Source organism: Octopus bimaculoides, chromosome 21, assembly GCF_001194135.2.
Source record: "Octopus bimaculoides isolate UCB-OBI-ISO-001 chromosome 21, ASM119413v2, whole genome shotgun sequence".
Lineage (NCBI taxonomy): Eukaryota > Metazoa > Mollusca > Cephalopoda > Octopoda > Octopodidae > Octopus > Octopus bimaculoides.
Genome location: NC_069001.1, coordinates 37,856,339 through 37,877,343, shown reverse-complemented (window position 1 = coordinate 37,877,343; position 21,005 = coordinate 37,856,339). Strand labels below are relative to the sequence as shown.

Sequence of the window (21,005 nt, the reverse complement as noted above, 5' to 3'; positions counted from 1 at the left end):
ATATATATATATATGAGCTTATTTTAGTTTCTGCTTCTGAGACCCTTTCACAAGGCTTTGCTTGGCCCAGAGCCATCTTTTCACAAGGCTTTGCTTGGCCCAGGGCCATCCTCTCACAAGGCTTTGCTTGGCCCAGGGCCATCCTCTCACAAGGCTTTGCTTGGCCCAGAGCCATCCTAGAAGGCTTGCAGTAGAAGTGAAACCAAAACCATATGGTCGGAAAGCCAACTTCCTAACGACACAGCTGTGCCTGCACCTGTGAGTGGAGAAAGGAATAGCATTGAAGAAAATAGAATTCAAAAGTTTCAAACAATAATAGAAAAGAAAATTGAAACACATTTTGTAGTCAGGTCCAATGGTGACCACCGCTCACTACTGAACATAGCCTCTATGCCTCAGCAATGAACAATGACTACAACAATGGTGTCTGCACCATGTGATATGCTTGCTCTGCCAGTGGGGCAACATGGACTCATGGGCTGCAGGTGAAACAATGATTCACAAATTGTCATCCATTTTGCATTAAGTTTAAGGTTACATTGATACTTGCAAATTAACATTTAGTTTAACCATGAAGGAATCATACTAGAAATAAAAGAAATGATAAAACTGTAGAAATCGAAACCAGCATCAAATTGGTCCCTTGGTGGGATACATCCGTAATAACATTTAAACCAGAATATACGTAAGATACATGAAACAATGTATAGAAGATCCAGAATACATACAAGATATCATATGCACATAATGATATAAATGAAATATTTTCTTTAATGGTTTCTGTATTTCTTACCTAATAACTGTACAGGGATGTGTAATGGTTGGGTCATCAGCTGTAACGATGAAGTTAATTTGTTTCAGTTGAAATTAATTTGATAAACAATAAACGTTGATTTGTGAACAGTAATATGATAAACGATAGTTGATACACAGCAGGATGGAATGTCGGGGTCGTAATCAGTTTGTAAGGATTGATTCTTTGTTGATTGCCATTATGTAAAGATGAAAGAACTGTGATTGAAGTTGTGAAGAAAATATTTATTTTACCATTACATTATACAATACCTTGCCTTGACAGGCAGGTGATGAAATTGTAAAGCATGCAAAGTAAAGTTAGCTGTCATAGATTTTCCTTGTATATTTTGTGTACACATTCTTTTAGTAGTAATCCACAAATAGAGATACAGTGATGTTGTAAGAGAAAATAAGTGAGCTAGTGAGAGTGAGAGAGTGTGGGATGTTGTTTCATATAGTCTCTGATTGTAAACTTCTTTCTTTTTCCCCTCTGGTCGTCTGTCTTTAGTAACTACCTGCTTGTGGCCATGATTCTAGTGGTAGTAACTGATGGTAGTTCTCACCAACTGACCAAGTGACCTTTGCTTGGGGGTTCTTGCTTTTATAACTATCCAGAAGGATAGACGTGTTGTTGAGAACAATGGTGGTGCTGTGATATTTTAATTCTAGCTTTTGGTGGCTTATAAGGGGTTAGAAGGGTCAAGTGGTGAAGATCTTATTTTGCTTAGATAAGGCATCTGGCAAATGTAATTACTGTCACTCATCAAAACCATTGTTCCACTGTGAGAAAAGATGTGTTGAAGTGTTAATTTAAATTTGGCTATCTAGGATCAAATCCACCTCATGCTTGCAAGATCCACTACACAGGGATGTTATAACATGGCTTATGAGAATAGGTTCCTCAGTTATTTACCCACAATCATCATCATCATCGTCATTTAACGTCCGCTTTCCATGCTGGCATGGGTTGGACGATTTGACTGAGGACTGGTGGAGCCCGAAGGCTACACCAGGCTCCAATCTGATTTGGCAGAGTTTCTACAGCTGGATGCCCTTCCTAACGCCAACCACTCCGAGAGTAAAAACCAAATGTGCCTTTTCTCCCTTCAGGAAATAAGTGAGATGAAATCTGGAAGAATATTTTGATAGAATAAAACAATTTTATTGAAAATATCAGAGGACAGTTACCTTGCCAATGAAGATATAGATGAAGTTATAGAAAAATTAAGTGTTCGGGTATTGTTACCACCCTGTTATCATAGATACAGTATATTACCAACATTTTGATCATCAAATCAATTTTGTCTTCTTCCTCCTTGCTATTCATAAAATTGAAATATTTACCAACAAGAAGTTAAAAAGTGAATTTCATTAACAGAATTTATAAATGAAAAAATATTAATTTGTGTTTACATCACAGGTAGCCTTCCACTTTTTTCCCCATCCAAGGGTTTTTTTTAGCCCAGTATTCTACACATTCTTATTCAGAGCTTTAATCTACTTTGAGTTCCATCATTAAAAGTAATTTACTAATTTCTGTACTTCAACAACTAGTATCACTAATGGAAAATATCAATATTAATATTTGTGAATATTGATACTTTCACATGTAGGAAATTCAAGCAGTGTTTTGGTAGAATTACAAAATTTACTGCATGGAAAAGTATCAATATTTATGGAATTACCAATTAAAACAACAAGAAAAAGGAAAAATGTATTTGATCCACAAAAATATAATGGTCTACAAGCAGTACCTTATTTAATACAATCCAAATTATGATATTAATACTGTTTTGTATGATGAAGAGTTATATGTTTGGTTAAATGACATTTTTGAGGAAATGATTTACCACAGATATTACAGTTATGCTGTTTCTCTCCTGTATGAATACGTTTGTGTTTAGTTAAGTAACTACTTGCAGAGAATGATTTATCACAGATCTCACAGCAATATGGCTTTTCCCCAGTATGAAGACGTTTGTGAATAGTTAAGTGACGACTTCCAGTGAATGATTTACCACAGATCTCACAGTGATATGGCTTCTCCCCTGTATGAATACGTTTATGTTTGATTAAGTTACTTCCATCAGAGAATGATTTATCACAGATATCACAGTGATATGGTTTCTCTCCAGTATGAACACGCTTGTGTTTAGTTAAGTCACCATTTCGAGAGAATGATTCACCACAGATATCACAGTGATATGGTTTCTCTCCTGTATGAATGTATTTGTGAGCATTTAAATGGCTACTATTAGTGAACGAATTACCACATATATTACAATGAAATGGTTTCTCTCCTGTATGAAGACGTTTGTGAGTAGTTAAGTGACTACTTACAGATAATGATTTACCACAGATATCACAGTGATATGGCTTCTCTCCTGTGTGAATACGTTTGTGAGTAGTTAAGTTAATATTTACAGAAAATGATTTACCACAAATGTCACAATGAAATGGTTTTTCTCCAGTGTGAATACGTTTATGCTTAGTTAGGACACTACTTTCAGAGAATGATTTACCACAGATATCACAATGATATGGTTTCTCTCCTGTATGCATGCGTTTGTGGCTACTTAAGTGACTTATTTGGGAGAATGATTTATTACAGATATCACAGTGATACGGTTTCTCTCCCGTGTGAATATGTTTGTGTATAGTTAAAGCACTACTGGCAGAGAATGTTTTACCACAGACTTCACAGTGATATGGTTTCTCTCCAGTATGAACACGTTTGTGTTTAGTTAAGTCACCATTTCGAGAGAATGATTCACCACAAACATCACAGCAATATGGCTTCTCTCCTGTATGAATGTTTTTGTGAGAAATTAAGTGACTACTATTAGTGAATGACTTACCACAGATATCACAGGAATATGGTTTGTCTCCTGTGTGAAGACGTTTGTGTATATTTAATTTACTATTTGTTGAGACTGATTTACCACAGATATCACAGCGATATGGTTTCTCTCCTGTATGCACACGTTTGTGGCTACTTAAGTGACCTATTTGAGAAAATGATTTTCCACAGACATCACACTGATATGGCTTCTTTCCCATATGAATGTGTTTGTGTCTAGTTAAATGAATCCTTCCAGAGAATGATTTACCACAGATGTCACACTGATACGGTCCATCTCTACTATGAATATGTTTGTGTTTAGTTAAGTCACCATTTTGAGTGAATGAACCACCACAAACATCACATTGATATGGTTTCTCTCCTGCATGAATTCGTTTGTGAACAGTTAGGTTACTTTCCCAAGAGAATGTCTTTTTACAGACATCACACTGATAACATGTTTTTACTTCCTCTTTCTTTTCATCACTGAGAAAATGAATACTATCAGGCTGTCTTCTACATAGTTTATCTGCCATCCTTTTCCTTCTCTCATCACAGATATTTTACTTTTTCTTGTTATATTTTCAGCTATATTTCCATCAACTCTATTTTTGTTGCGATTTGAAGATACTGTAAACTCAAATTCTTTTATGGCAATGTCATCCAATATTCTGAAATAAAAGGGAAACAATATAAAATATGGAGAATATTTAAAACGTACAGATTTTACTATATTACTTTTATGTTAATAAACTTCTGATAAAAACCTTCACTTCGACAAGGGAACTCATCCAATACATCCAGCCCTTTTCTAGATACATTATCATTGTATTATATATCCTCGTCTATTTTTCCATACTTGCAGATGGTATTCTTGACTTTCAACAACTAGCTGGTCTCCTTGTCTCCAACCCTCGACTGTTCCTAAACAATATTTTCTCAAGTCTACTGACCAATGGATAGGCAGAAGACTGTGCCAAGCTCTACTGTCTCCTTAGGCGTAGTTTCTATGGCTGGACGCCGCAAACCAGTTTTTATGTGGCACCAGCAGCAGTGAGATCCCCAAGTAGCTTGCAGCCCCCCCCCCAACTGAAATGGGGGGGGAGTGGTATTGAAGGAGATGTATGTATATATCGTTCATTAAAGAGTAAACAACGAAAGTATTCAGACAATAGGCAATGTCAGTTAAAGCAAGTTTTTGAGTTCACTATACTACATATATATCCCCGTATGGGGATTAAGACATCATCGCTACTTTAGGAAAATTCCTTCTCTTCTTCACTTTCTTTCCTTTATCTTTGAATACATCAAAACAAACAGATATGTAGGAAGAATGACATGACCTATACAATGTAGATGTTGTTTCTATTAATAATACTTACATATTAATACAGAGCCAATGACGAAGATGTCACGAGTCAGACTGGACAATGACAGCTTCAACACAACTTCTATATTTCACAACAAACCTTCATTTAGATTTTCCACATCGACATAATAAAGAATGTTGTAGAGATTTCTTTCCACGGTTCATTAGCAACAACCATCTCTATTGAATTGGCTCCTCTCGATGTCAGTTTAAAACTGGATCCGTCCCAGTAATAGAAGAAGTTTATCAAACAATAAGCAGGCAATCAACAGAATTATTTCGCAAGTTCTGACAATAAACTGTCAGAACAACTAAGTCTGTCTCTAGTTTCAATATGTCTTTAAATATGTGCTGGTCTACTTTGTCTTCAGATGTCATCAGTTTGAGAAAGGACACTCTAACTAAACTTTATTCTATTCAAAGCAAGACTTCTTCCGACGAGACGTGGGTTGTTGGAAATGTCTCTAATTTGGACGGAATAAAGTTAGGAACGAAACATTATTCTGTAGTTTCGTATTCATAGAAACGACAATTTTATTCACTAAAGGTTGGTGTTGCTCATCATTTAGCAAAGAAAGTGATGGTGTAGGACGTCAGAAATATACAGACATATAACAAATATTTTTATTTAACCTTAGCCATGATATTTATATTTGTCCACGAAAAACTGCTGTATTCATTTCAACAACATTTTAGCAGTAGAAGAAAGCTGAGTCAACACCAACAGAATTAGTAATCTTGTACCTTATATATTATTACCGACAGTTCTTGGGTGTATTCAGCAATTAGTCATTTCACGGAGACGTCTGTTCTCATTGCAGGACTAATCTCGGGCTCTGAATGCACTGGACTGACTCTGTATTGATTGCTTCCTTAATGGTAGAGTATCTCGTAGTATTTACCATTTCTTCAATATGGTCTTGTATTTTGCTCTTTACACAACAAAGCACAATAGCAAGGACGTGTTAGGGTTGTCTGAGCTCATTAGATCGCTCTGGTGCAAAGCTTTCTAAGACTTCTAGTATTGTGGATTCTCGTATTTGGTTTACTGCAGTAAGATCTGTTAACATGGTTCTTCGTGGGTCCAAATGTCTAGAGAAAGAGCAGCGATCTTACCGACTTTGTACGTGTAAGATGATAGACTTATGTGAAACAGACAGGACTGAAGATAAATGAAAGGTAAACGGTCGTCGTTAAACTTTAACTACTATCGGTAGTGAGCAAAATGTTTCCGTAAAATTTGTTTTAATTAGTAAACTACATTATAATTATTTTACAGGGTGATAATATTTAATGTATTTGATGCAAATACATACATGCATACACACACAAGTACATAGTCACACGTACGCATACATCATCATCGTTTTACGTCCGATTTCCAAGCTGACATGGGACAGTTTGGTAGGATGATGTTGTCTTGTGTCTCATTTTTGACATGGTTCTTACGATCGACTGCTCTTCCTAACATCAACTACATTACAGAGTGTGTTGGGTTCATTTTCCGGTGGCACCAGCACTATGCAGGGTTGTCTTGTCTTCGGTATGACGACTAAACATTCCTCTCTGTTTATTTATTCACCAACGCCAGAAAGTTTGTCTCAACCATGGAAAGATAAAAGATTCATTTGTTCCTTCACAATTAGGTGGGAAGACTTCTGAAACAAAGTGGGGTTACGAAATTAAGACTAATAGATAGGAATTAAGGTGTTGAAGAGAGAGCAGGATGGTGTGTGTGTGATAGCTATCTTGACGACTGAAAAGAAGCAACGTGACATGGAGTGCGATAGAAAATAGATTAATGGGGTGGGGGAAACTGTCGTTGGTAAGAAAATTGAATAAAAAACACCATTTATATATATATATATATATTCCTGGTGAAGGCTGGTTTATGGGGTTTCCCGTTCATAAAGGGTTTAACTTCATAGCGTATCGTCAGACCCCAAGACCTCCGTATTTTAAAGGGGTTTTGGGGGTCTGACGATACGTTTGTATCTACAGTTTATTAATATAGAAGGAATGTAGTAAAATGTCTTCTGTTGAATGTCTACATTTTAACTCTTTAGCATCTAAACTGGCCTGAATATTCTTGTTTTATGCTCAAACCAGCCAGATCTGGCATCTCACATCTACCCTACAACATTGTTCTAAAACAAAACAATCACATCATCAAAATCTCAAAGCTACAAAATAATGCATGATTACTTGAAAATAATGTGATTAAATAATCTGACAGAAAAATCTGAATAATATTCCTGTTATATTTCAGAATACTGGATGACATTCACACAGAAATTTTCTGTTTCAAAACCAATAAAAGAAAGTGTCGTACAGAACAGATATCGCCCTCTTCATATAAATCTGCTGAAGAATTGCTATGAAATATTTACTCTGACCTAAGAATAATAATAATAAAGTTTCTCTACTTTCTGGAATGTGCTTAAAACAGTTTTGTATTTTAATTAAACTTGCATTCCAAAGAAGTTTGCAGCATCTTCAAATACTGACAAAGATCACAGCTGAAGGAATATAGCAGAAGGAATATTTGTTAGGAATAAAATATAGCTAAAAGAAAAACTGTCTTTAGACTGTGGTGAGAGAGAAAAAATTATGGAAAGTGAATTGTGTGGGAACAAGGTTAAATATGAATTACCAGTTGAAAGTCCTGGTTCACCAGATGACATGAACAATGAGAAAGAAAAACATTTATATCAGTGTGATATCTGTAGAAAATCGTTCTTTCATAGAGGTAATTTAAACGCTCACAAACGAATTCATACAGGAGAGAAGCCATATCATTGTGATATTTGTGGGAGATCATTCACTCAGAAACGTAACCTAACAAATCACAAACACATTCATACAGGAGAAAAACCATATCAGTGTGATATCTGTGGGATATATTTCTCTGATGGGAGCCAATTAACTAAACACAAACGCATTCATACAGGAGAGAAACCATATCACTGTCATATCTGTGGTAAATCATTCACTGGGAGTAGTAAGTTAACTATACACATACGCATTCATACAGGAGAGAGGCCATATCACTGTGATATCTGTGGTAAATCGTACTCTCGAAGTGGTTACTTAACTACTCATAAACGTATTCACACAGGAGAGAAACCTTATCATTGTGATATCTGTGGTAAGTCATTCTCTGCAGGTAACCATTTAGCTTCTCACAAACATATCCATACAGGAGAGAAACCATATCACTGTAATATTTGTGGTAAATCATTCTCTCTAAGTAATCACTTAACTACTCACAAACGTATTCACACAGGAGAGAAGCCATTCCACTGTGATATTTGTGGTAAATCGTTTTCTGGAAGTAGCGATTTAACTAAACACAAACGTATTCATACAGGAGAGAAACCATTCCACTGTGATTTCTGTGGTAAATCATTCTCTCATGGCAATAGCTTAACTACACACATGTATATTCATATAGGTGAGAAGCCATATCACTGTGATATCTGTGGTAAATCATTCTCAAGAAACAGTCATTTAGCTAGTCACAAACGCATTCATACTGGAGAGAAACCATATCTTTGTGATATTTGTGGTAAATCATTCTCTCAAAGTGGTATTTTAACTTCACACAGACGTATTCATACTGGTGAGAAACCCTATTTTTGTGATATCTGTGGTAAATCATTCTCTGATGGAAGAAGTGCTATAACTAAACACAAACGTATCCACACAGGAGAGAAACCATATCATTGTGATATCTGTGGTAAATCATTCTCTCGAAATGATCACTTGATCACTCACAAACGTATTCATACAGGGGAGAAGCCATATCATTGTGATATCTGTGGTAAATCCTTCTCTGATGGAAGTTATTTAACAAAGCACAAACTCATACATACTGGAGAGAAATCATATACCTGTGATATTTGTGGTAAATCATTCTCTGAAAATGGGGATTTAAATACCCATGTTTGTGTTCATATAGAAGAGTGATTTTATTAAGAGCAAAATGCTAAAACCTGAAAAATATTTTTTCTTAATCAAATTAATTTTTCCCTTTCTGTCATTGATAAAGCTAATAATTGTATGAGTATTGGCATTTTTTTGATGGAGTAATTTTAGTAAATTCACCAATGTGTAGTAAATCTTTATTTACAAAAGATAGTATCATTATTAATAAATACTAACTTTTCAGATATTTTTTTTTTTTTACCTTTTTTCTCATTTGAAAATTGAGTAATTTTATGGCTCCAATCTGATCTGGCAAGATTTCTACAGCTGGATGCCCTTCCTAACACCAACCACTCTGAGAGTGTAGTGGGTGCTTTTTACGTGCCTTGCTTCCCAACCACATGGTTCCACATGCAATCCCACCGTGTGGCACCTCAGGCCGACGAAAGACATGTGAGTAGATTTGGCAGGTGGAAACTGTATGAAGCCTATTGTGTATATATATATATATCATCATTTAATGTCTGCTTTCTGTGCTGGCATGGGTTAGATGGTTTGTCAGGAGCTGGCTAGGCAGAAGACTGCACCATGTTTCACAGTCTGTTTTGGCATCGTTTTTACAGCTGGACATCCTTCCTAACACCAATCACTCTGCAGAGTGGATTGAGTGCTTTTTTACATGGCACAAGCACAGACGAGGTCAGTTTTGCCATGTATATACTAACAATAATTATAAATCATCTATGAATACATTTTCTTATATATCTAGCTGCCTTATGCCATTAATCATATATTTCTAAACACTATCTTGATTAATGTATCTCAACATATTTCCATTTGATGATATTCACTACATTTTGCTCACCTTACATAGCTCCATGTCCTCCTGTCTCCCATACGATCTCATCTTAATTTTTACTTGCATTTTATTTCTCTTTTCGTTATTATTCCCTATATTTTGTAAACCCAATATCTACAAACTCATCTCTCATTTCATTTCTTTCTCCGGAGAATAAACATATATGTATTCCATGTTATACATTATCAGAAAGACAATTCTTTTGACATTGTGGGTAAATAACTGAGAAATATATTCTCATTAATCATGTTGTAACATCTTTGTGCAATTATTATGTTAGAAATAAATATTTTATCATCATCATTTGCCATTTGGTTTCTATACTGTCATGTATCTGTCAGATTCTGTGTCTATATTTGCAGTTAGTGTTCTTTAAGATAGATTGGAGACAACTTGTCACCTACAAATCAGTGTGGCTTAAGGATGTTCTTTACAGCTTGGTGGAGATGGAAAAATAGAAGCAATCTTTTTGTTCATCTGGAAGAAAGTACCTCTTGTCATAAACAAGCTGTAGTTTTCACTGTTAATGCACAAAACCAAAGAGGAATTTGTTGATTCCCAGAGACGAAGAATGACCAAAAATATTGGTGCACATTTCTAGAGTGAACAATCAAGTTTTAAGTGGAATAAAGTCTTCTTTTATTTCATGTTAGACATAAAACTGTTGGATCCTGTTGCAAGGGAAATTTAGTTGGAATTTCTAGAATTGTCTGGCTAATGTTGACCCTTTTCTAACAGAACATATCAACTATTTATAGAAAGCAATTATAGGGAGCATAAATCACATGTATCTAAAACAACATCATCATCGTCGTTTAACGTCTGTTCTCCATGCTGACATGGGTTGGACAGTTTGACTGAGGACTAGTGGGCCAGAAGGCTGCACTAGGCTCTAATCTGATCTGGCAAAGTTTCTACAGCTGGATGCCCTTGCTAATGCCAACAACTCCGACAGTTTAGTGGGTGCTTTTATGTGCCACCGGCACGAGAGCCAGTCAGGCGGTACTAGCAACAACCATGTTCAAATGGTGTTTTTTACATGCCACCTGCACAGGAACCAGTCCGGCAGCACTGGCAACAACCACGCTTGAATCTTGTTTTTCATGTGCCAGAAAGGCAACACTGGTAACGATCACGCTCGAATGTTGCTTTTTACATGCCATTGGCACGAGAGCCAGTCAACAGCCCTGGCAACGATCATGCTCGGATGGTGCTTTTCATGTGCCATTGGCACGGGTGCCAATCAGGTGGTGCTGTCGTTGGCCACGTCAGCAAATTTGATTTTGATTCCACTTGCCTCAACAGGTCTTCGCGAGCAAAGTTTATTGTCCAATAAATGAAAGGTACACATAAGTGGGCTGGTTACACACCACTGGTTATGGTCTTAGAATTTGTCAATCTGATTAGTTCTTCCAATATGATTTTTCCACATGATCTATGAAGTAATCTAAGTATTATTGTGTTTCACTGGATAAGCTTCTACAGATATATCTAAAGTGGATCAGCTGATTTTGACTGTGTACCATGTTTTATAGTATGGATCTATTGAAAGATCTAAACAATTTGGGGATATTGAAGGGCTTAGTGCTGAACAACTTGCTTAACCCTTTTGATTCCAAACTGGCTGAAATCACCTCTAGCTCTGTAATACAAACATCTTGTTTTCAAAAGTTCTGAATTAGAATCTTCCACCAAACCTTAGTCACAGTTTTATGTTCCTAACACTAACTTAATAGTAACTAAGTTATTTTACTAAGTTCTTTGTTATATTAAAAATTTATTGAAAGAAACACAGAGCATCTCAACAGGAATATGGTGACAAGAGGGTTAAAATATATAATAGAAAACACTTCTTAATGCTTACTTGAATTCTTTTTAAATGCTAAAAGAAAATGATATAAAAGAGTTCCAAGGTCAAAGTTATGATGATGCCAGCAACATAAATGGTAAAATATGGTAGTTTACAAGCAGGATTCTGGAATTGTAGTTTTTATCAGAACCAATTACTGATTTACCAAAATCAAAATTGGTGAAGCATATGAAGTCCTGCAAAAAGGTTAACTTTTATAGAATTCATAAAAAATTCTAATTCCATTTTGATAATGAGCTCGTTACTGTTTTGTATGCATACCTAAGTGTTTAGTTAAGTGGCTTTTTTGAGGGAAGGATTTTCCACATATCTCACAGAGATATGGCTTCTCTCCTGTGTGAGAACGTTTATGACGAGTTAATTCACTACTTTCAAGGAATGATTTACTGCAGATATCACACTGGAATGGTTTCTCTCCTGTATGAATGCGTTTGTGAGCAGTTAAGTGGCTGTTCTGGTAAAATAATTTTCCACAGACATCACAGCGATGTGGTTTATACCCAGTATGAATACGTTCATGAATCATTAAGTGATGCTTCACAGAAAATGATTTACCACAGATATCACACTCGTAAGGTTTCTCTCCTGTGTGAATACGTTTATGTATAGTTAAGACACTAGGTGCAGGGAACGATTTACTACAGATACCACAGTGATACAATTTCTTCCCTGTATGAACACGTTTGTGTATATTTAAAATTGTTGGTGCAGGAAACGATTTACCACAGATATCACAATGATATGGCCTTTCACGTGTATGAATATGTTCATGTCTAGATAAGCTAGAACTCTGAGAGAATAATCTACCACAGACACCACAGTGATATGGTTTTTCTCCTGTATGAATACGTTTGTGTTTATTTAGGTTACCATCTACAGAGAATGATTTACCACAAATATCACAGTGATATGGTTTGTTTTTTGTATGAATGTGTTTGTGACTAATGAGGCTACCTTTCTGACAAAAGGATTTACCACAGACATCACAGTGAAATGGTTTCTCTCCCGTATGAGTACGTATGTGAGTAGTTAGGTCAGAACTTTGAGGAAATGATTTACCACAGATATCACAGTGAAATGGTTTCTCTCCTGTATGAATACGTTTGTGACCAATAAGGTGACCTTTCTGACAAAATGATTTATCACAGATCTCACACTGATATGGTTTCTCTCCTGTATGAATGCGTTTATGAGTAGTTAAGTTAGACTTCTGAGAGAATGATTTATTACAGATATCACACTGATAGAATGTCTTTCCTTTCTCTTTCTGTATATCCTCGGGGAAATCAATAATTTCAGACTCTGCTTCACATTTAATCTTTTTCTCACACAATTCGTCTTCCATTCTTGTTTCTCTCTCACCACAATAAATATAAAAGTTCTTCTTCCCTTTATTTATATATTTTATTCCTGTTTCTTTGGCTATATTTCTATCAACTGTGATTTTTGTTAATATTTGAAGATGCTGCAAATTCCTTTGTAAATCAGCTTTAATTTCGATATCAAATCATTATAGTACAAATTCCAGTCTGTAAGTTTGAGAGCGTTTTGTATAAAAATTCTGTTCAGAGCCAATATTCCACAGTAATTCTACCATAGATTTATATAATGAGGGTGCGTATCTGTTGTGTATTACATCTTCTCTTGTCTTTAAAAGATGATAAATATTGATGGATCTCAGGTAAGTAATATTCTTTTATGCCAATGTCATCTGATATTCTGAAATAAGAGAGAACAAAATAGAAAATATCGAGGATACTTAAAAAGTAGACATTTTACAACATTTCTTCTATATTGATAAACTGTAGATATAAACCTTTACCAGGACAATGGACCTCATCCATCTGTGTTTCTTCTTGCTGACAAAACATGCATTGACATCTTTGGACCGCTGGAAATGCCAACTCTTTTTATATTTTACCAAATTTCAACATCTCCAAAGTCTCCTGTCGTTCAAGACAACAGTAAAGCTGTTCTGTTAGACACAGAGTGAGAACTTGATAGCAGCTTCTCACCTGGGACAAATACACAGCTTGTTTATAGAAGAACGAGTGTATGATGTGTGTGTGTGTGTATCAATGCATGCTTATCTATGTGTAAATATGTATATATATCATCATCATAACCATTTAATATCTGTCTTCCATTGAGGCATGGTTTCAACAGCTTGACAGGAGTTGGTGAGCCAGACAACATATAGGTGTGTGTGTGTATGTGTGTGAGAGTCCATCACACAATATGTAAAGAATACCCAATCCCAAACCTAACCTTAGCAGAACTGTAAATAAATTCCCACCAAGGCTGTCATTCTCCTCCATTTTTATCCCTCAGTCTACCCATCCAGTCATGTCTTTCTCCCCACAAAATAATTTAGATGTTATAGCTACAACTTTTTTCCCAATCATATGATGGAGACGATAATGATGAGAATCATATTCATTGAGCTGCTTGGATGGAGTCCAGTTTGAAGCAGGTGTGTGTATGTGTATGTGTATCAATTATGTTTTTATGTGCGTTAACTCCTCAAAGACAACGAGACTCACACCAGCAACTCGCCTAATCCCAGGGTAAGTCCTAACTATGCTTAGCAAATTTGCAGAAACAAGTTAATGGGACATGGGGTTTAGGTATGGGTGTGTGGGTATATGTTGGGTAGGGAGTTTGGAATGGGGTATCAGATAATTAATACCAAGAGATACATGTACAATGAATGTGTTAGGGTCCAATACACAAGGGTTGAGGGTCGCAAAGCGTCCCGAGAGTGAGGCTGAAAGCCTCAAAGGTGCCCTCCGCAGGAACTAGCTTGAACGCTGCCCAAACGGTGGCTTCAAGGCTAGTAAATATATATATATATATATATATATATATATATATATATATATATATATATATATATATATATTCACATATACATACAGGGACAGATGGTGATATGTTATTGATTTTCCTTTGGTATGTCAGGATAAACAATGAAGTGGAGAATTAAAATCATCTTGCTTAAAACGCAAGTTACGAAAACCTTCTTCACTTTCTCAACATGGTGAAACCAACGTAACACTTTAAATAAAACTCAGCTCAGCACAAATATATTAACGTGTGAGAAAACAAATACGAAATCACAAATAAAAACAGGTCTCGGTACTACTAAAGCAGCGCGGACCCGAACGCGCAGTCGCGCTGCTTTAGTAGTACCCAGGTCTCAATGTAAAAAGTTGATGTTTAGTCATTTGTTTGTGTTTAACATAATATTTCTGTTGTTTGATTCTAAAATATCATAATAGATTGTATATTTATCCATGAGGAATTTTTATGTCTCATAGAGATTACAGGATTTGCTGTTTGTGAATAAAACACAAAAATATATTGGAGTGGAACATTTTAGCTCTTTAAACGCAAGTTTTGGAAAAGTTTTAATAACACTTTTAATACGTCTGTTTTTTTGTTTTTTAATTTTAATCGGAAATCAATTTTGTTCGCAGTAATTATCAGCTGGACTATTGATAATTATCATCGATCTTTGACTATCAACATTAAAATTACTTTAAAATAGCGATGTTGGAGAAAAGTTAAGTCTACATGATAGGAATAAAGGTAAATAGTGACAATAAGAAATACAGACTTTCTTTTTGTATTAATATTAAGATCTGGGTGGATAACGATAATTGAAATGGAATTTGGAAAGGAAAACAGTGTAAATATTAAGACAACAATAAGTAATATCAACTAATGCAAGTTTTTCAACTCACTTCTATTACATATGTGACAGCCGACCCGTTTGAGGATTAAGACAACATCGTTACTTTAAGGAAAATTTCTTCACTTTCTTTCTTCTGTCTTCGAACACATCAAAACAAAGAGATATAGTAGGAAAAATGACACAACTTATACAATGTAAATGTTGTTTCTGTTAATAATACTTACATATTAATACAGAGCCAATGACGAAGATGTCACAATATATATAAAGTCACCGTGAGGAAGGTACCTATTATTTCTTTACACCGCTGAAATAATTAGTACCATCCTTGCATTGGTGTGTTGTAATTATTTTTATTTGTGGAAAAAAAAAAACAATCATGGTGATTAAGACGATTCTCCGTGTTTTTTTTGTTTTTTTCTCCGTATTCTTTCTGTTGAAGAACGTAGCTCGAAACGTTAAAGACTTTCTGTATTCCCGAGCGTCAAACTAATACATCCTTTTGTTGTTTACACCACCTGTCCTCGTCTGTTGTTTTTTTTTTTTCGTACATTCTCCCATATGTACACCCCCATGCCTTCAAGTAGGCTATCCACATGCTAGAAATAACAGCCAAATCTTACAAAACTGCGATAACATAATGTAATCAATCCACTCTTCCGAACAAATAAACGGATTTTCAATAAACCTTTGTCATTCCTTGTTGAATTGAATAATAAACAATATTGAATAGAGTGGGTATTGATTGACATGAATTCCATAGTTTTAACACTAATGTAAAAAAATTTACAAAGGTCCCCCATCTTCGGAAAATTTTGAAATGCCGATTTTTTTGCACATTCGGAATCTCCGCAGTAGAAAAAGTGGGTTTCAGTAGAAATCTCTACCCCCAAAAAACCGAAATGGGATGAGGTCCATGTCATTTACCTCCACCTCAAATATAGCAACATTTTATCCCTCAGGCATTTCCAATCTCCACAATTTTTTTATTTTCACTTAACCCTAAGTCAACTTCCTGTTAAACAACATGAATACTGTTGTAAGATAACATGACGAATTACACATTTTGCACATGTATAAATTCACAATTAGTCAATGCCATGACAACCACTGAAGAATCTCGTGTTGTGATTTGGCTAATTGGTTGATATTTCACGATTCCTCGATGACTGATTCACGGTTGAGGATTTCAATTTCGGGAACAATGAATTGCAGTTCTGCTGGTCTTCCACGTGTCATTCTGATCAATTCCTTGTACCCGAATTCATTGCTGTACTCGTTGCCAACCCTCACTTTACTGATGGCATCCCTGTACATAGTTTGTACTGCTCTCACCAACCACTTGTCTATCCCTAGTTTCTGCATTGACCACCAGATAAGTGACCAGGGGACCCTTCAAAAGCTTTGTCCAAGTCAACAAAAGCCAAGTACAGAGCTGTATCTTTGACTATGTATTTCTCCTGGAGCTGCCTTACCAGAATATAGCATCAGTGCTGCTTCTACTTGACACAAAACCAAACTGCATCTCATCTAGACTAATTCTCCTCCTAATCAGGTGGGCAATGGCCCTCTCTGTAACTGTCATCATTTGATCAAACAGTTTGATATATATTTACACACACGTATATATACTTTGTTTTCGTATTTGGTTTGCAAGATTCTCAATGTGAATTAGTGTGCTGAAACAAAGCTTGACTTAAGAGGGTGATTATGCTAATAATGACACACACACTGATTCAATATAACTTCTTTAGAGTTAGTCAATTCGTTAAATCTTATGTCCAACTTTTCTCTGAGGGCGCTTACACTCTGTCATCTGTGCACATTGACATTACACATCCAGTTGATCATGCTAGCTTCATTTCTTTCGAGCCTATGCATATCTCCAGCAGTCACAGCCCATGTTTCATTGCTGTGAAGCATGGCAGTTCACACACATGCATCATACAATCTACCTTTCACTCTGAGCGAGATGTCCTTTGTCACCAATAGAGGTAGGAGCTTTCTGAACTTTGCCCAGGCTATTCTTATTCTAGCCGCTACACTATCAGAACATCCACCCCCACTACAGACTTGGTCACCTAGGTAGCAGAAGCTATCAACTACTTCTAGTTTCTCTCACTGGCATGTGATGGAATCTGTTTTCTGAGCATATGATGTTTACTGCCCCAGTGCATCTGCCACACACGAAAGCTGTCTTCCTGGTTAACCTTCTTTTGATGTTGCTGCACCTCTTATGCGTCCACAGCTTACACTGGGTACATCTTATTGAGTTTCTACCTACACCTTTTCTACAGATTCAGCAGGACCATCAATCTGAAGGGGTTTGTGATTTTTTCACCTTCCTACTTACTAGGACTTTGGTTTTTGCGACACTGACTCTAAGGCCCTTCGATTCTAAACCTAGCTTCTGCACCTGAAATTTCTTCTCTAGTTCTGGTAATGATTCTGCTATGAAGGCTAAGTCATCAGCATAGAGGAGCTCCCAGCGGTAACCTGTCTTGAATTCATCTGTTATTGCTTGGAAGACTATGATGAATTAGAGGGGGCTGAGTGCTGATCTTTGGTAGACCCCTACTTCTACCCAGAATTCTTCACTATATTCATTGCCAACCCTGACCTTACTAATGGCATTTCTGTACAACTTTTCTTAACAATTCATCAATCCCTAGTTCCTGCATCTCCCACCAGATAAGAGATCGGGGGACCCTGTCAAAGGCTTTCTCCAAGTCCACAAAAGCCAAGTATAGGGGTTTCTTTTTGGCTGGTTATTTCCTCTGCAGTTGCTATACCAGGAATATAGCATCAGTGGTGCTTCTACGTAACATATAAATACAAATCAAACAGCTTTGAAGATGAGTTTGGAAAATGTGTAACTTTTATCAGACATTGATCAAGTCTGTGAATTCTGTAGTTTATGGTTGTGTCAGGACAAGTTTTGGTTAAATGTTCTACATTTAGAATAACAGGAGAATAATTGAAGAGCAAAACCAGATTTATTTCAATTTCAAGTAATTAAGAATATTTACAAAGAATAACGAGGTCAGAACCCAAGATCCTGGGCCTCACAATTGAGAAAATGTGCTGATATCTTGTGTAACAGACATATCAAACCCATACCAGCCTGTAGAATGGACATTAAAACACTGATGACTATGATGATGATTCAGAAATTACGTCATTCATTTTGCATTTATATCAAGTTTAAGGTTTCATTCATACTTGCAAATAAACATTCAGTTTAACCCTCAAGTCATGAAGGAATCATACTAGAAATAAAAGAAATGATAAAACTGTAGAAACGAAAACCAACATCAGAACTGGTCCCTTGGTGGGATACATCCATAATAACATTTAAAGCAGAATATACATAAGATACATGAAACAATGTATAGAAGGTCCAGAATACGTAACATATGGAGCGAAATGTCCAGAAGCTAAAGCTATCAGATCGTGAACCACACACGTGATATGACAAACGACAGGAAATGGTTGGTAACATACAGAGCTAAAAAAGATACATCCATCGATGCTAGGAGGGCAAAATGGATGTTAATCTGTTGCCAGACATGGAGACTAGGCTGTATATCTATATTTTGGATCTTTGTTAAGTGTCCATTTACTGTCCCAGGACACTGTGTAAAGTGATTGGTGTTAGAATGAATAGCCAGCCATGATTACAATGTCTAAATGGTGGAAATGAGTAAGAAGGATCCTCAGAGGTTCTTCAGAGTCAGTAAAATCAAATATAGAAACAGTTGGAGTATCAAAGAGTGCAGAATCCAAGGCAGCTTGGAAACCAGATATCAAATGATGATGGTGGTGATGATGACACCAGTCTATGATTTCTAACATTTTAAGTGATGTTATAACAAGATTGAAGAGAATACGTGTCTCAGTTATTTACGCATAATGTCAAATACATCAAGTGTATACCTTCTCCCTTCCAGAAATATATCAGATGGAACATTATATATATATATATATATATATATCTGTGATATCTTCTTGGAAAGGGGAATATATTTATAGTTTTATCATGCACAATTTTTCATTCAATGAATCTTGATAGTTTTCATAAACACAATGCAGTAAATGTGTTGTTTTCAATTTTTGATGAGTAAATTTATGTTTTCTTGTCTGAAAAACTGGGAAAAATCCATTTGATCATCATGAACAAATATTCTACATCATGCACTGCATTTATCACAAACTCCATTCTGATAATGAGCTCGTTACTGTTTTGTATGAATTCGTATGTGTTTATTTAAGTGGCCTTTTTGAAAGAATGATTTATCACAGACATCACAATGACATGGCCTCTCTCCTGTATGAGAACGTTTATGACGGGTCAATTCACCATTTGCAAGGAACGATTTATTGCAGATGTCACACTGGAATGGTTTCTCTCCTGTATGAGTACGTTTGTGTGCAGTTAAGTGGCTGTTTTGAGCATAGACTATTCCGCAGATATCACAGCGATGTGGTTTATCTCCAGTATGAATACGTGTGTGTAGTCAAGTGTGGCTTCAAAGAAAATGATTTACCACTCACATCGCACGGTTTCTCTCCTGTGTGAATACGTTTATGTTTAGTCATGAAACTAGGTGAACGGAATGATTTATTACAGATAGGACAGTCCTATAATTTCTCTCTATGTGCATGTTGGTGTAGATCTAAGATTTTGGTTGCAGGAAACGATTTACCACAGATGTCACAATGATATGGCTTCTCCTTTGTATGAATATGTTCGTGTGTAGATAAGCTAGAACAATCAGAGAATGATCTTCCACAAATATTACAGTGATATGGCTTTTCTCCCGTATGAATACGTTTGTGCCTACAGAAATTTCCACATTTGGAAAATGGTTTACCGCAGATCTCACACTGCTATGGTTTCTCTCCTGTATGAATGCGTTTGTGAGTAGTTAAGTTAGACTTTTGAGAGAATGATTTATCACATATATCACACTGATATGGTTTCTCTCCTGTATGAATGCGTTTGTGAGAACTTAATGTATGTTTTAGAGAGAATGATTTATCACAGATATCACACTGATATGGTTTCTCTCCTGTATGAACGTGCTTGTGAATAGTCAAGTTAGACTTTTGAGAGAATGATTTATAACAGATATCACACTGATATGGTTTCTCTCCTGTATGAACGTGCATGTGAGCAGTTAAGTTACCTATTTGTAAAAATGATTTATCACAGATATCACACTGATATGGTTTCTCTCCTGTATGAATGCGTCTGTGAGAACTTAATGTATGCTTAAGAGAGAATGATTTATCACAGATATCACACTGATATGGTTTCTCTCCTGTATGAACATGCTTGTGAGTAGTTAAGTTAGACTTTTGAGAGAATGATTTATAACAGATATCACACTGATATGGTTTCTCTCCTGTATGAACGTGCATGTGAGCAGTTAAGTTACCTATTTGTAAAAATGATTTATCACAGATATCACACTGATATGATTTCTCTCCTGTATGAATGCGTCTGTGAGAACTTAATGTATGCTTAAGAGAGAATGATTTATCACAGATATCACACTGATATGGTTTCTCTCCTGTATGAACTTGCTTGTGAATAGTTAAGTTAGACTTTTGAGAGAATGATTTATAACAGATATCACACTG

At 35.9% G+C, this 21,005-nt stretch overlaps 3 protein-coding genes across 3 annotated transcripts in view; 2 read left to right on the top strand and 1 right to left on the bottom strand.

Moving 5' to 3' along the window:
• LOC106868803 (zinc finger protein 239) overlaps positions 1-21,005 on the top strand; it is a 92,365-nt gene that overhangs the window by 5,037 nt on the left and 66,323 nt on the right. The gene's annotated exons all lie outside the window — the stretch shown is intronic.
• Positions 1,018-5,706, bottom strand: LOC106879614 (zinc finger protein 271-like). The gene is made up of 2 exons (XM_014929268.2): positions 5,020-5,706; positions 1,018-4,308 (listed from the first exon to the last, which is right to left on the bottom strand). The coding sequence occupies exon 2, from the start codon at positions 4,171-4,173 to the stop codon at positions 2,578-2,580; it is 1,596 nt and encodes a 531-aa protein (XP_014784754.2). The 5' UTR covers positions 4,174-4,308; positions 5,020-5,706; the 3' UTR covers positions 1,018-2,577.
• LOC128250480 (zinc finger protein 665-like) lies at positions 7,617-10,095 on the top strand. The gene has a single exon (XM_052975611.1). It carries the CDS (start codon positions 7,617-7,619, stop codon positions 8,973-8,975), a length of 1,359 nt encoding a protein of 452 aa, XP_052831571.1. The 3' UTR covers positions 8,976-10,095.